The 13,691-nt window shown below is 62.2% G+C and overlaps 1 protein-coding gene across 2 annotated transcripts in view; it reads right to left on the reverse strand.

Annotated features, from left to right (window-relative positions):
- Window positions 1-397: 397 nt before the first annotated feature.
- Window positions 398-13,691, reverse strand: part of FGFR1 (fibroblast growth factor receptor 1) — a 29,923-nt gene continuing 16,629 nt past the window's right edge. The window contains exons 3-18 of one of the 2 annotated variants that reach the window (XM_080370518.1): window positions 13,282-13,545; window positions 12,446-12,529; window positions 11,927-12,102; window positions 9,979-10,102; window positions 9,006-9,196; window positions 7,367-7,511; window positions 5,679-5,875; window positions 4,987-5,132; window positions 4,701-4,822; window positions 4,461-4,571; window positions 4,126-4,316; window positions 3,854-3,976; window positions 3,632-3,702; window positions 2,976-3,113; window positions 2,339-2,444; window positions 398-2,223 (exon numbers count right to left, since the gene is read on the reverse strand). In XM_080370518.1, the coding sequence (XP_080226644.1) occupies window positions 2,047-2,223; window positions 2,339-2,444; window positions 2,976-3,113; window positions 3,632-3,702; window positions 3,854-3,976; window positions 4,126-4,316; window positions 4,461-4,571; window positions 4,701-4,822; window positions 4,987-5,132; window positions 5,679-5,875; window positions 7,367-7,511; window positions 9,006-9,196; window positions 9,979-10,102; window positions 11,927-12,102; window positions 12,446-12,529; window positions 13,282-13,545 (2,366 nt within the window). In that variant the 3' untranslated portion in view covers window positions 398-2,046. The remainder of the gene's footprint in view (window positions 2,224-2,338; window positions 2,445-2,975; window positions 3,114-3,631; window positions 3,703-3,853; window positions 3,977-4,125; window positions 4,317-4,460; window positions 4,572-4,700; window positions 4,823-4,986; window positions 5,133-5,678; window positions 5,876-7,366; window positions 7,512-9,005; window positions 9,197-9,978; window positions 10,103-11,926; window positions 12,103-12,445; window positions 12,530-13,281; window positions 13,546-13,691) is intronic. The other variant, XM_080370519.1, reaches the window with a different exon arrangement.

A 13,691-nucleotide genomic window follows, 5' to 3' on the forward strand; every position in this document is an offset into this window, starting at 1 on the left:
CTGCAGGGACAGTGGCACCTTCTGCAGGGCCCTGGGCTGCAGGACCCTGTCCCTTGGCAAGCAGGTGGGTTGTCCCCAGGAAGGGACCTGCCAGATGACACTTTCTGGCATTGTCACAGCCACACACGAGTCGCTTCAGTAGCAAAAAGGAGGCGAATGGTGTTTAGTAGTTGAATGGGAGAGTATTTTTACGGAGAACGTTGGAGCCATGAAAAAGGTGCCACAAACCCAACCACCGTTCCTCGCTGCCCTCTGAACTCCACTCTCCCAACCTGGTTGCTTGGATGAGCTTTAGCTCACGGACCCCTTGCAGCCCCTTCCCCACCACCTGCCAGCCCAGAGCATCTCCCACCACCCCACCCACCCCCGCCCAGGGATGGGGCCATGGTTGGCAAAGTCTCGGTTAAAGTCTTTAATAATTACAAGAATTCCAGATTCATTACAGAAGAGTTTACAACAAATAATATTTCTCCATACAAAGGCAAAATAAACTTTTCAAGTAATAGCATCCTGGCTCTGGAGTCTCAACGCCAGTGACGGGGAGGGAGGGGGCACGAGGCCCCTTCCCTGGCGAGGGGCTGGCCCGGCACTGTGACCACCTCTGGGACAGAGCCCAGCGGGCACGGGCGGGCAGAGCCCGGTGACACGGTGCCCCGGCTCAGGATGCTCCGGGTGCCGGTAAGGCACTGGCAGGCATCGCCCGGGCAATGGGGACTGCGCAGGGAGCGCATCCCCCAGCTGGGGCCCCAGGCCCCCCCCCCCCCGGCTCCCTCCAGAGGGGAGCCAACTGCAGGGGCAGGGGCTGCAGCCCCCTCCCCAGCCACCATCCCGACCCCTCTCTGGCGCTGCCTGAAACACAGGGCACCCTGGCACCCCACGCACCAATATGGTGCCGCAGGTGCCTGGCAGGCACTGGCCAGCCCCAGCCCTGCCAGAGCCCTGGGAGGGGGCGCGGGGGCGCAGGGGCCAGGGAAAGGCCAGGCACGTAATGACAACGTATTCCCAAAAGGCATCGACACAATATTATTATTGTTTAATACAACCCCATATAAAACTGAAGCAGCAGCAGCAATTCTTATTGAGGGACCTAAACTGAAATAGGTTTAGAACATAATTTAAAAAAATAAAAACAGCAAAAGTAGCAAAATATATGACCTTTTTTTTTTTTTATAGCAACTGATATCTACCAGCCACTAGTACCTTACTACCAAACTGGTATATCTCTGGTAACAACCCTTTTAAAAAGACATGTAAATATATATTCATATTTATACATATTTTTAGTTATGTACACAGGACTTTTGTTTTTAGCACTGTTGTATTTGGCTGCCTCTATTATCAGTGCTGAGCAATGTATACGCTGTGTCTCCCTCTTCCAAGGTACCGTGGGTTTGGTCAGCAAAGCCCGTTGGTGCTGGCACTGGAGCTGGGGTACCAGCCCCAGAGCACGGTGGGCAGCGAGCACTGCGGCGGCAGGACCCCCACAGTGGCAGGACCCCCACGCTGGCAGGACCCTCGCACCGGCAGGACCCCCACATTGGCAGGACCCCCACGCCGAGGAGGCTTCCAGACACTGACACTCCCCAGCTCACGCGGCCGCAGAAACCCGGTGCTGCTCTCGGCTTAGTGAGTTCTCCAAGTCGCAGACAAGCCCGGCTCTCCGTGCCCTGCCAGGGTGTGCCGTCCCGGGATGGGTGGCTGGCTCCCTGGCCAGGCGCTGCCCACAGGAGAGAATTTCGGCTTAACCAGGTGGGAATATTCAAGCAGACTTCACGGAAAAGAGGTTTTAAAACGAAAAGGAAACACCAGAAAAAACCAACCACCAGAACAAAACCTTCGGGCTGCAGAGAGCTCACAACTAAGGTGGCAGGAGAAGCTGGCATGAGAGTTGGGAGGTTTTGGTTACGTGAGATGCTACGGCTGTGTCTCTGAACCCTTTCTGCAATAGCTCAGCACCACTGGGCTGCGCAGGCAGCATCCGCCGGCAGCCCGCGGGCACGGCCATGGCGTGGCATGGCATGGCAGTCCCTGCTGGCAGTGCCACCCTCAGTGTCGCTTCAGTCCGCCGTTGGTGTGCTGAGGGGGGAACTTGGGAAGGCACGGCTCGTCTGGAAGAGGGTCGTGAGAAAACACAGAGTCCTCCCCCGAGGAGCAGGTGGAGCTGCGGGTGTCTGGGAAGCCGGGAGAATACTGATCCAGCGGCATCGAGAGGTCCAGGTACTCCTGGGAGGGACGAACCCCAAGGATGGGCTCAGGAGGGAACTGGGCATCCCCCAGGGAGCACCCATCCCAGGAAGGGTGGGTGCAGGTAGGGGCTTGTGGGTGTTGGCTCTCCTACCTGGTTGGAGGTCATGGCCACGATCCTATCCAGGTCTTCCACCAGCTGCTTGAAGGTGGGTCTCTGGGAGGGAACGGCGTGCCAGCAGTCCCGCATCATCATGTACCTGGGGCGGAGGTGAGGGCTGAGCCCCGAGGGAGCGGCTGGGGACCCCCCACCCACAGGAGCGGAGCAGCACCCAGGAACAGCCACCGGCACTTGGCCTGGGACCCACGGCCAGCAAAGACGCTATTCCAGGGATTTAGGGCTAATCCCGTGTGGAAGGAAGGAAACCCCCCACCCGTGGGTGCTGGGGAAGGTGCGGGGCTGCCTGGGGAGCTGAGCTAGCCCCTGCGCCGGGGTCACCCTGGGCTTCACTCCTGCTGATAAGTAACGAAGGGAGATGCTGATTATTGCAAACAGGTTCAGCTGTTGGTTTTGCAGGCTGGGAACTGCCAGGGATGTAACTCTGGCCATCTGCCCGTCCCCCTGCCTGTGCCCTGGGGTGGGTGCTCGCACCCAGAGCCCCCCGACCTGCGCTGCTGCTGCAGCCCTGGCTCCGGGGGTGCAGGGAGGGGAAGCGGGACCAGTCCCCAGCCAGGCGGGGTGCACTGGGGTGCCAGCATCCCCCCCTTCCCCTGCCCAGCCCCACACTCACAGCTCGTTGGTGCAGTTGCTGGGTTTGTCCATCCTGTGCCCTTCCTTCAGCAGCTTGAAGAGCTCCTCGACCGGCACGCCGGGGTAGGGTGAGCCGCCCAGTGTGAAGATCTCCCACAGCAGCACGCCGAAGGACCACCTGCCCGGGGCAAACACACGGCAGACGCTGGGGAGCCCAGCTCGGTGGAGCTGACACCCCCACTTCAAAGCTCCGGGGACAGTTAGAAGTTTGTTTGCTGGGAGGGGCAAGCACTAACAACTTTTGATTCACTCCGCAAGACAAATGAGTCCCAGCACCAAATGTAATTTGGATTCAAAATATTTTGTCTGCTGACACTAATTATATCTTCGTTAAATTAAGATGGATCACATCTGGTGCACTTTGCCACAGTGTGCATCGTGCTCAGCGGTGGGCAGTGCTGCGCGAGCTGCGGCAGGGCGGACATGACCTTGGCGAGATGCTGTGAGATGCAGGCAGCGACGCCGGCAGCAACAGTGGTGCTGGGTGGGGTGGCCAAGAAGGGCTCACAGCGGAGCACCCAGCAGAAAGTGAGGGTTTCCTCCTGCACCAGCAGTTCTGGCTCCCCATCTCCCCCTGACCCAGCCCACCGCTGGCCAAGCCCGGCAGGGATCACGCATCCCACGGCTGCTACTCACACGTCGCTCTGATGAGTGTATATTCGGTCGAACAGAGCCTCTGGGGCCATCCACTTCACTGGCAAGCGACCCTGCGACACAAGAAAGCCCCACATCAGCTCTGTGCCGCCAGGAGCAAGGAGGATTCCAGGGGTGGGCAGCCCTGCATGTCCATGGCATTGCCAACATGGACTGGGGCATCCTCCGGCACTGAGAGCGCCGCTGCCCTCGCCCATCACTCACATTCGTTGTCTTCTTGTAGTAATCTATGTGGTGGATGTCGCGGGCCAGACCGAAGTCAGCGATCTTCATCACATTATCCTCGGTCACCAGGACATTCCTGGCCGCCAGGTCCCTGTGGATGCACTGACGGAGCACGGGGCCGTCAGGCGGTCCCCAAAGCCCCTGGATGGCTCCCCACGATGAACCAGGCTGGGAAGGAAGGGTGCACCGCCCCCCCCCGAGCCCAGCTGCTGGGCTCCCCATCCCACCATGGCTCTCCGGGAGCTCCTCACCTTCTTGGAGGCCAGGTACTCCATGCCCCGGGCCACCTGGTAGGCGCAGGAGACCAGGTCCTTGAAGGAGAGCTGCTCCTCGGGGACACGGGTGGGGTTGTAGCAGTACTCCATGCCGGGGGGCCGCCGGGCTTGCAGGTATTCCCGCAAGTTGCCCTTGCTTGCGTATTCCACGATCACATAGAGGGGTCCTGCAGGGAGGGCGGGATGAGCAGCCGGACCCTGGAGCGGGGGCTCCCAACCCCACAGGTGCAGGGTCAGCCCCCTCCCGGCACAGGGGTGGCAGCTGGAGGGGTGGCAGAGGGGATGCCCCCTCCCTGTGCGCACGCCCTCACCGTCCTGCGTGCAGGCTCCCAGCAGGTTGATGATGTTCTTGTGCTTGCCGATCATCTTCATCATCTCCATCTCAGAGATGAGGTCGGACAAGTCCTTCTCCGTGGCGTCGGCTAAACCAGCAGAGAAGGCAGCGGTCAGGGGGGGCCAGGCTGGACCCCCACCCCCTGGCATCACACACACCCAGCCCCAGACAGGGCTGCGGCATCGTGCCAGGACCCCCTGTTCTCGTCACCGCTTACATTTGAGCATCTTCACTGCCACCTTGGTCACGCGGTTTGGCTTGTCCTTGTCGAGGCCAATGGCTTCTGCCAGCACCACCTGCCCAAAGCACCCTTCTCCCAGGGGCTTGCCCAGGATCAGCCTGGCGGGAGGAGACACCCTGAGGTGGGGGTCGGTAGCCGCAGGTTGCTCACCACCATTAGCAAACAGCATCGGCGGTGCCACCATCCCCACCCAACTCCCACCAGGGATGCTCTGGCAGCTTGTCCCTGGGGCAGGGCGCACGCCGTGGGGACAGGACCTCACCTGTCCCGGGGCAGCTCCCAGCGCGGGTCCTCAGGGAGCTCGTATTCGGAGACGCCGGCCAGCATGGGGGTGCCGCTGGAGGAGAGCCGCGAGGGCCGGACCAGCATCACGCCCGAGTTCATGGAGGAGCTGGAGTCGGCCGACACCTGCAGTGGGGACCGTGGGTTACCTTCATGCAGCGCCCAGGCTGCAGCTGGCTGCCCCACCAGGAGGGACATGCTGACCGGGAGCCATCACACCTCGACCCTGCCCGCAGCCCCCTGCCCGCAGCCCCCCCTGCCCGCACACGGGGCTCCATCAGCGCTGCTTCCACGTCAGACCTGGGCTAAGTAATCTGTAATTAGTTTCTGGCACGCTGATACCACAAAATATCCAGCCTGGGAGTCCTCCTGTCACCTCAGTGTGTAAAACACGCTTCTGCTCAAGTATTAAATTGCTGTAAATCCTTCTGGTCTTCCTCATCACCCCCGCCGAGCAGGGGACGAAGAGGGGCTGTGCAGCCCCCCCGGCTCACTGTGCTGCTGGTGTGGAGTGCAGTCCATGGATGGGGACAAGGCTGGAGAGGGTGGCACGTGCAGCAGGGCAAGGTGGTCCCGGGTCTCCCCCCACCCATCCTCACCTAAAACCTTCCCCCCCGGGAAGGGCAGGAGGGGCAGTAGGTGCAAACAAACCCCCTCTCTACTTTCTGTTACCTGTCTGCGCAGGGGGATGCTCTTGGCCAGCTTGTGCACGGCCAGCTGGCTGTTGAAGTCTGTCTTCTTGGTGGTGTTCTTCATCTTGTAGACGATGATGATCACCACCATGCAGGAGATGAGGAAGGCTCCAATGCAGTAAATGATGATTTCCAGGTAGAGGGGGGATGTCATCATGGCTGGGGTGTCTTCAATGGCTGGGTTGGTGTGAATAGGGTGTCAGTACCCACCTGGAGCGGAGCGGTGCTGAGGGGAGCCCCCTCGGCTCCTCCCCATGCCCGGTGGGGACACGCTCTGCGTTGCTGAGGCTTCAGAGCAGTGTGTGGTGGGGATCGGGGGACTGCCCACCCACCCTGGTGGGGAAGGCGTTTGTGCACCCCCAGGGCTCCTCACCCCCACGGCCATGCAATGCCCTTGCAGCATCCACAGGCAGGTGCCTGGGCAGGATGGGGCCCTGGGCTGGGAAGGGGCCAACTGAGAAAGGTTGTGATGGGGTCGGGGGGGGGGGGGGGTGTAACGACAGCACCTGCGTCCCTTGGCCAAGGCAGCAGGGCTCTCCTGTCGGGGCTGCTCTCCTGCATCGCCCTGCAGGGACAAGGCACCCGGGCACCCCCAGGGATGGGAGCCCTTCCCAGCTGCCATGCCCTGCCTACACTTGGAGCGGCAAGTCCCTTGGGGTCTGGGGGTTACCCTGAGCATGGTGGGATGAAGGGGGCATCCAGCAGTGCCTGGAAATGTGGCAGTCCAGGAATTACTGATAAGGACCGGGCAGAGCTCGGGGCAGAGCAGCCAGAAGCACCTCTGGTGGCAGTGATCTGCCGCGGGACCCCCAGGCTGGCAGGGAGGAGGGTCCTGTGCCATGGGGCAGACCCCGCTTAAGTGGCTGCTGGCGGCAGAGGAGGTGTCAGCGCCGTGAAAAGCTCGGAGCAGCTGCAGCCACATGGCATGGTCCAGGGCAGCTGCAAACCGCAGTGAATCTGGCAGGGTGGGAGCTGCTGTTGCACCCCCCAGCAGCACCCCCAGCCTGACCCCCTCCCAAGAACAGAGCCTCAGAGAGAGGTGTAAGAGTTGAAGATTTCTGTCCCACCTCCGAGCACACCCGGCTGACAAAGCAGTGGCTGATAACAGGGAAAGTTTTTGGCTGGAAAACAACAACCATGCAGCACCCCAAAAACTTTCCCGGTTGCTGTTATCAGGCTTTGGTCCGTGCAGCATTGATGCCTGAGGAGCAGCATCAATGGGGACAGGGGCAGCCGTCCCCAGCAGCACAGCAGAAGCGACACACAGCCCTGGCACGGTCCCGTGCCGCAGGGCAAAGCCGGCTGCCCGGCAGCAGGCAGCACCCCAAACCCTGCTGCTGCCTGGGCGCCCCGTGCCACGCTGCACCGGGCGCTGGCCTTGCCCTGGGGCGCAGGACTAGCGGGGCAGCCCCTGGTTAAGTTCCCCCGCGTATGCATTGCCTGGGCCAGGGAGAGAGCGGGCAGCAGACCCCAGTCGGGGGGTGGAGGGGGGCACACAGCGGGGGGACACGTGCCCCGTCCCGCTCCGGCTGCGGGGAGCAGCCCCGCAGCAATCCCGCTGCACGCCAACTGGCACTGGGTGGGCAGGGGCCGGGGAGCGCTCTCTCCCGGACTGCAATGCATACATTGGAAAGGAGGGAGGAAAGGGAAAGGAAGAGGAGTATATACCTTCGAGAACTGTCAACCATGCAGAGTGATGGGAGATCCCAATAGAATTACCCGCCAAACATGTATACTCCCCAGCATCCTCAAATGAGACATTCCTTAAGTGAAGGACTTCCATTTCTTTGTCTGTTGTGTTAACGCCAGCCGTCTAGAAGGAAAAATGGAAGCAAAAAACGGAGAAGCAAACGACATGAGATCTTCTGGGAAGGAGGCCAGAGAGGAGGGAGAGCCCAGTCTCATTTGCCAGACCCCCAGGGAGCAGACAGAGACCACTGCAGACCTGCTAGAGAGACCCTCAGGATGACCACTCATCCAGGCGGACCTAAAGAGATGCTGGTTAAAAACCCTTCACCAGACTGAGTGTCCTGCCCATCCGAACATGCTGGCAATGGGCTACATGGAGAAATGAACCTCAGGCAGAGCCGGCCGGCTGACTTGTACGACACGGGGAAGCACGAGGATGGAGACAGGAGGGCAGCACAGCCCGGGGGTGCAGCACTGTGTCATCCCCAGCCACATGCAGGAGGGGTGCCCGGGCTGGGTGCGAAGGTGTGGGCTGGCCCACGGCAGCACCCACCGGGACCTGGGTTTGGTGGTGCCGGACCCCGCAGGCACCGGGGCAGTCCCGGCGCCTGCGTGATGGGGTGAGAGGCACACAGGAGGAACACAGAGACACAAACACACACACACAGAGCACAGAACCTAGCCGGCCCCACTGAGTATTTTTCCATGGCTTGTCGCACCAGAAACACAGCAGAAACAAGAGAGCCCAGAGTTTTGTTTTCCACCGTCGGGGACTGACGGTCCAAGGAAACACCCCGCCGGGTGTTCTTCCGATTACCTTTCGCCAGAGGTCTGGTGACAGTGAGCCACGCAGACTGGTTGGCCTCGCCAATATAATTGGAAACCTTACAAACATACTCCCCGCTCTCCGCCTCTGTCACATTATACAGGGTCAGCACCTCCGCATCAGAGCTATTAATCCCCGAGTGCTGGAACAGACCAACAACATGGAGTCACATTGATGGGTCAGCAACGGCAGCGCCCGGAGCACCAGCACCAGCTCTGCAAGCCCAAGGGCTGCTCCCCCCGGTACCCGCTGCTGGGCAGGAGGGATGGGGCTGCGCCCGGGGGTCGCAGGAGGCAGGGACAGACCATCACGGGGCTGTGATCCTGCTCCCCGCTGCAACCCAGCCAGGGGCACGGCTGGGGATGGCCGCACGCCTGGCGTTTTGCACAGCAACTGGTTTGCTTGCCGTCAGCAGGACCGCTGGCATGCTGGGCCAGACCAGGGGCTCAGCCCCCCGCGCCCAGCTCCGTGCTTGCTCCCTGGGCCAGCCCACCCTGCCCCACCGCATGTGCCTTTTGGGCTCAAAAGGGTCTGCGCCGCCTGCGTGCGGCCGAGGAGCCAGGCAGCCACCCCGTGCTCTTGTGGAGCTCCCCAGTGTGGAGCTGGGCAGGCTGGTGATAAGCTGTGGCAGTCCAGCTGCCTCACGGCCCCCAGCCAGTGGCCCCCAGCCCTAGGTAGCTCCTCTAGCCCACCAAGGAGCACGGCCACCATCCCACACGGCTGCCGCTGCCCCGCTCCTGCCCCACGGTTCCACAGGGATGCGGGCTGGGGCAGCCCGGCGTGCGGCTTTACCTTCAGGATCTGCACGTAGGGCAGGTTGTCGGGGCCGATCTTGCTGCCGTTCACCTCAATGTGCTTCAGCCACTGGATGTGGGGCTGGGGGTCACTGTAGACCTTGCAGACAAACTCCACGTTGCTGCCCAGGGCCACCGTCTTGTTGGCAGGCAGCCCTGCCTGCAGGATGGGCCGGTGTGGGGACCGCTCTGCGGGACGTGGGGACCACAGGGCACCTTACGATGGGGCTCAGGGGGCTCAGCCACCCACCCACAGGGAAGCACCTGCCTTGCGCAGGGGGTGCACCCTGCACCCCCCCACCCCTACGCATGAGGAACCCCGGCTTGGGGGGTCGGCACTGATGCACCTGGCAGAGCTGTGGCGTCCCCTTCCCCAGGGCCCACCCCCCCTCCCCCCCCCTCCCAGCAGGGTGAGAGCAGCCAGGAGGGGCTGCAGATGGGGACAGGTGACATCCCAGTGTGGGGACAGGGACTTCAGTACCTATTTGGGGGGGGTCAGAGGTCAAACAAACCTAACGAGGGCCCCGGCCGTTAACAAAGCGGCTGCCACTGTGGTGAGTCAGCATTAACAAACCCCTTTGTTCACCTCGCTGACTGTTCCCTTCAGTTTGCTCAGTGTAATCAAATTAAATCACATTTTTAATGGTTCATTTACTGGCATTTAGAGCAGCTCCACATGTGGAACTGCTCAGACCAGCCTTCCCAGCTGGGAATTATGGCTAATAAGGCGATTAGAAAAAGTTTCTGTCTGGTCTATGAAATTATTTCCACCACAATTAAAAAATCCTCAGAACGGGCCGAGGTGAACCTTCCGCCTGGCCTGGTCGAGGGCGCGCTGCGCCACGGGGATGCGCACGGGGCAGGCGGCTCCCCACTCCCAGCCTTGCGGGGTGCAGCACCCATTTCTGCTCGGGAAGGTTGGGGTGGATGGGGACCCAGGGCAAGCCCCCCCCCAGCCCTGTGCTCCTCACCCACGACATCCAGCTGGTAGGTGTGGTTGATGCTCCCGTACTTGTTCTCCACGATGCACGTGTAGTTGCCTTTATCAGATGGCACCACCGAGTCCATGATGATGCTCCAGGTCGCGTAGCGGACCTGAGGGAACAGGGATGACGACAGAGCCGGTTACGTGCAGAGTGCTGGCAGGCTGGAGCACAGGAGCCCCCGTTCCCGTTCCCATCAGTGCTGGCTCAGCCCCCCGGCCCCCGCCGTACAGACAGGACATAAATCTCCCTTTGAGGTCACCTTTCCCCTTTCCTACAGAGGGACCGTAATTGCTCCCAGCTGTCCCAGGACAGCCTCACCACGGAGCCAACTGCACTGAGAAGCAGATGTTGTGAGCCGAGCACGATGGCCTTGCCCAGCGCACAGGGACACCCCTCTCCAGCGGCCCCAGCGTGCGGAGGGAACAGACCGGCATTGTTCCCCCGCCGCGACAGCCCAGGAAGAGTCGCTTCTCCCGGCCAGCTCCGGGGCTCGGATCCGTGCTGCTCCCCACGGCCAGCCCCTCGGTGAGGGCACCGTGCTGGTCAGGGTGCAGCCCGGGTGTTTCACACTGTCCACCCAGGACACCTCCATGGGTGCTGCTGACCGGGCACGTCTCCTCTGGGATGGGTCCCAGTGGCTCGGCTGGGCTGTGAGAGCTCCCCAGGTCCCTCCCAGCCATGGGGACGGCTCCCCTACCCCCAGCCCCTGCCCCTGCTGGATCTGGCTGTAGCTCCTCCTGGCAAGACCTCCCTAAGAGGGAGGGCGGCTGCATTCCTCCCTCCCAGCTGGAAACTGGTTATTTCCACAGTCCTGCATTTCAGCCCCAGTAGCTATCCAGGGCACCCTGCTGTTACCGTCCAGGAGGCCACAGTGCTGCCAGCAGCCCTTCTCCCCACTACCCGCGAGCCCGCATCCCTCCCTGGGACGTGCTACATGGAGCCAAGAGCCGTGACGTGGCCACATTCCTGCTGCTCGTGGCACCTGGCTGGAGCCTGCGGCACGCAGGGCCACGGCCAGGTCCCATTTGCACAGCGTGGCGCCTGACTCGGCGACGAGCGAGCACCCAAAGCTCAGGGGTCCTGCCCGGGGAGACAACCACCGAGGGGTGCAAGCCCCGAGCGGGCTGCAGCCCCGCTCCAGAAAACTGAGAGATGAAAAAAGGGGACGGTTCTCCCTTGTAGGGTCACCTGGGGGGTCCCGGGGCTGGGGACAGCAGCCCAGGGTGCTGGAGCAGTGTGGTTCACCCTCTGCTTTGGGGAAGGGATAACTCGGGGGGTCCTGGCACGCTGGTCCCACCGCTGGGGCTCTTCTGCAGCAGCAGCAGCAGCAGCAACCCCACTGCAGGATCGGAGTGGTGGGAAGGGGAAAGCTGAGCCCCCCGCAGCGCTGCAGCCACCTGCCAGCTCAGGGAGCCAACGTGGCCCCGTACAGGGGCCAGGGCACCCCCAGACCCAGCCCGCGTCCCCAGGCTGCTGGCACAGCTCCTGCTGACCACTGATGGGCAGTGGAGGGGCTCTTCCACCCCGGGGCTGCCAGGCACCCCCGAGAGCCCCCGCGCCTGCCAGGGACGCCAAGACCCACTCCCCTCAGAGGGGGGATTAGGGGAAGCCGGCAAGGGCAGGCTGGCTCTGTCCGCCGCCCCCTCCCCCAGAGGTTTTGCTGGTGCAAACATGACCCAGAAGCAGGTCACTGCCGTAGGGCTATTTTGCAACAGGAATGTCAGAGAGGCCCATCTGCCCTTGCTGGGGGCTGTGTGGACAGGGGGCTTGGTGCCTCTTAAGCTGCAGAGCCCCTTCCCAGTCCTCCCCCTTCCTGCGCCGCCCCCAGAGTCCCCCAGCCCCGGCCCCTTGAGGTGACAGAGGCTGCACCCGCCAGCCTGAGCCCCCCGCAGTGTGCAGCCCCGTGCCGCCCTGCCCCCCCTGGCTCCTGTACCTTGTACCCCCCGATGCGGTGGTCAGGTTTGAACTCCTTGCCATTCTTCAGCCAGCGCAGCGTGGGGTTGGGCGTCCCACTCGACGGACACTTGAATTTCACCGTTTTGGCGGCAGGAACAGCGTGGAGCTTCTTCTCCATCTTCTCGGGATAGGTCCAGTAGGGAGCGATAGCCTCTGGGGAGCAGAGCCGGGGGCTCAGCACTGCCGAAACCCACCAGGGCTTCAGCCACAGGGAGCTCCAGTGTTTTGCTCCTGGTTTAAGCCCGAGGATGCCCAGAGCAGGGCTAAGCTGGAGAGGTGCCAGCAGCTGAGCCTGGCTCTGGCAGGGAGGGGAGGCGAGTCACAGCCACCCTGCGGGGCCCTTTCTTTGCGAGGTGCCCCGGGCTGGAGCAGGAGCCCCTGCCCGCCCTCGTCTGCCCTTCTCCATCCCCGGGCAAGGCTTGCAAGTGTGCCCAGCCTCCCCTCACCCCTGCCAAAGGCCAGGGCAGCACCAGGGGCAAACCCGTCTTGCACGTACGGTTTGGCTTGGTGTTATCCGCCTCCTTCTCCTCCGAAGAGGAATCATCTTCATCATCATCATCCTCCGCAGAGGGGAGCGCGTCTGCAAGAGAAGAGACGGGCCGGCTGAACATCCGTGCGCAGACCCTTCCCAAGCGGGGCCAGTCAGCAACTGGAACACCGTGGGTCGGTGGCACGGGTCCGTGCCCCGCAGGGCAGCGCAGCGCTGATGCACGGTGGGGAGGCACGGGGAGTCAGGGTGAATGCTGTGCGTGCCCGCAAGCACAGCCAGCGCTGACAGTGCTGCTGTCCCGCTGCTCACAGCCTGTAGACATTGTGGACCATTCTGCCCACAGAGGTGATGTCAGAGCTCCATGTCGTGTGTCCAAGCATGACTCTCACCCAGTGCCTGGTGCCACCAACCCCTCTGGGGCAGCGGCCGAGACACTGCGGGCACAGAAACGCCCCAACCCTCAGTGAACACCTCCCGATCTCGAGCGTTTGCTCTTCTCCAGCCTCACACTCCATCAATGCCAACACGGACCTCAGCTCAGCCCAGCGTGTGCCCACTCCTGCAGGCAGCCCCCCCCCCAGCCCCATGCAAACGGGTGACAACCTCTGGCTGCTTCTTCCTGCACCGCAGGCAGGTGGGAGGTCACTGCACCGTGCCGGTAACCCCTCCAGGCACCCCCAGATCCCAGGTCCACCCGAACTCACTGCACAGCCGGGCAGATCCACACGTAGCCGGTGCACGTGCCGGCAAGCATGCAAAGGTGTGCAGAGGCAGCCTGCTCCTCGCTCCACAGCCTGGCCCCGGGGCTGCCCCTTCCCTGCACGCCCGGGGCCGCTACGAACCTGAGACATTCACGGAGAAGTAGGTGGTCTCACTTCCCGAGGGGCTGTTGGTCATGCAGGCATAGAGCCCTGAGTCCTCAGGCACCGCGTCCCTGACCTCTACCTCCTCCCCGGTAATGCGCGTTCGGTTGTTCTCGGCCAGCTGGACGCCGTCGCGCACCCAGTTGATGCTCTGGACGTCATCCCTCAGCCGGCAGCGCAGCTGGAGGAGGTCACCGGGGTGGGCCGAGTAGGACTCCACTTCGATTTTTGCTTTGGGCAGAACTGGAGGAGTTAGGAGAGAGAAGAAGAAGGGGAAAAAAAAAAAAAAAAAAAAAAAAGAGAAAGAAAAGAAATAGAAACCAAAGGAGACCATGCTGCTGCTGCCACGGCTCTGTGTTAATGAGGCAACATGCGTGCTGGGATGCTCC

Source organism: Falco punctatus (assembly GCF_963210335.1).
Source record: "Falco punctatus genome assembly, chromosome: 20".
In the NCBI taxonomy this organism is placed as follows: Eukaryota; Metazoa; Chordata; class Aves; order Falconiformes; family Falconidae; genus Falco; species Falco punctatus.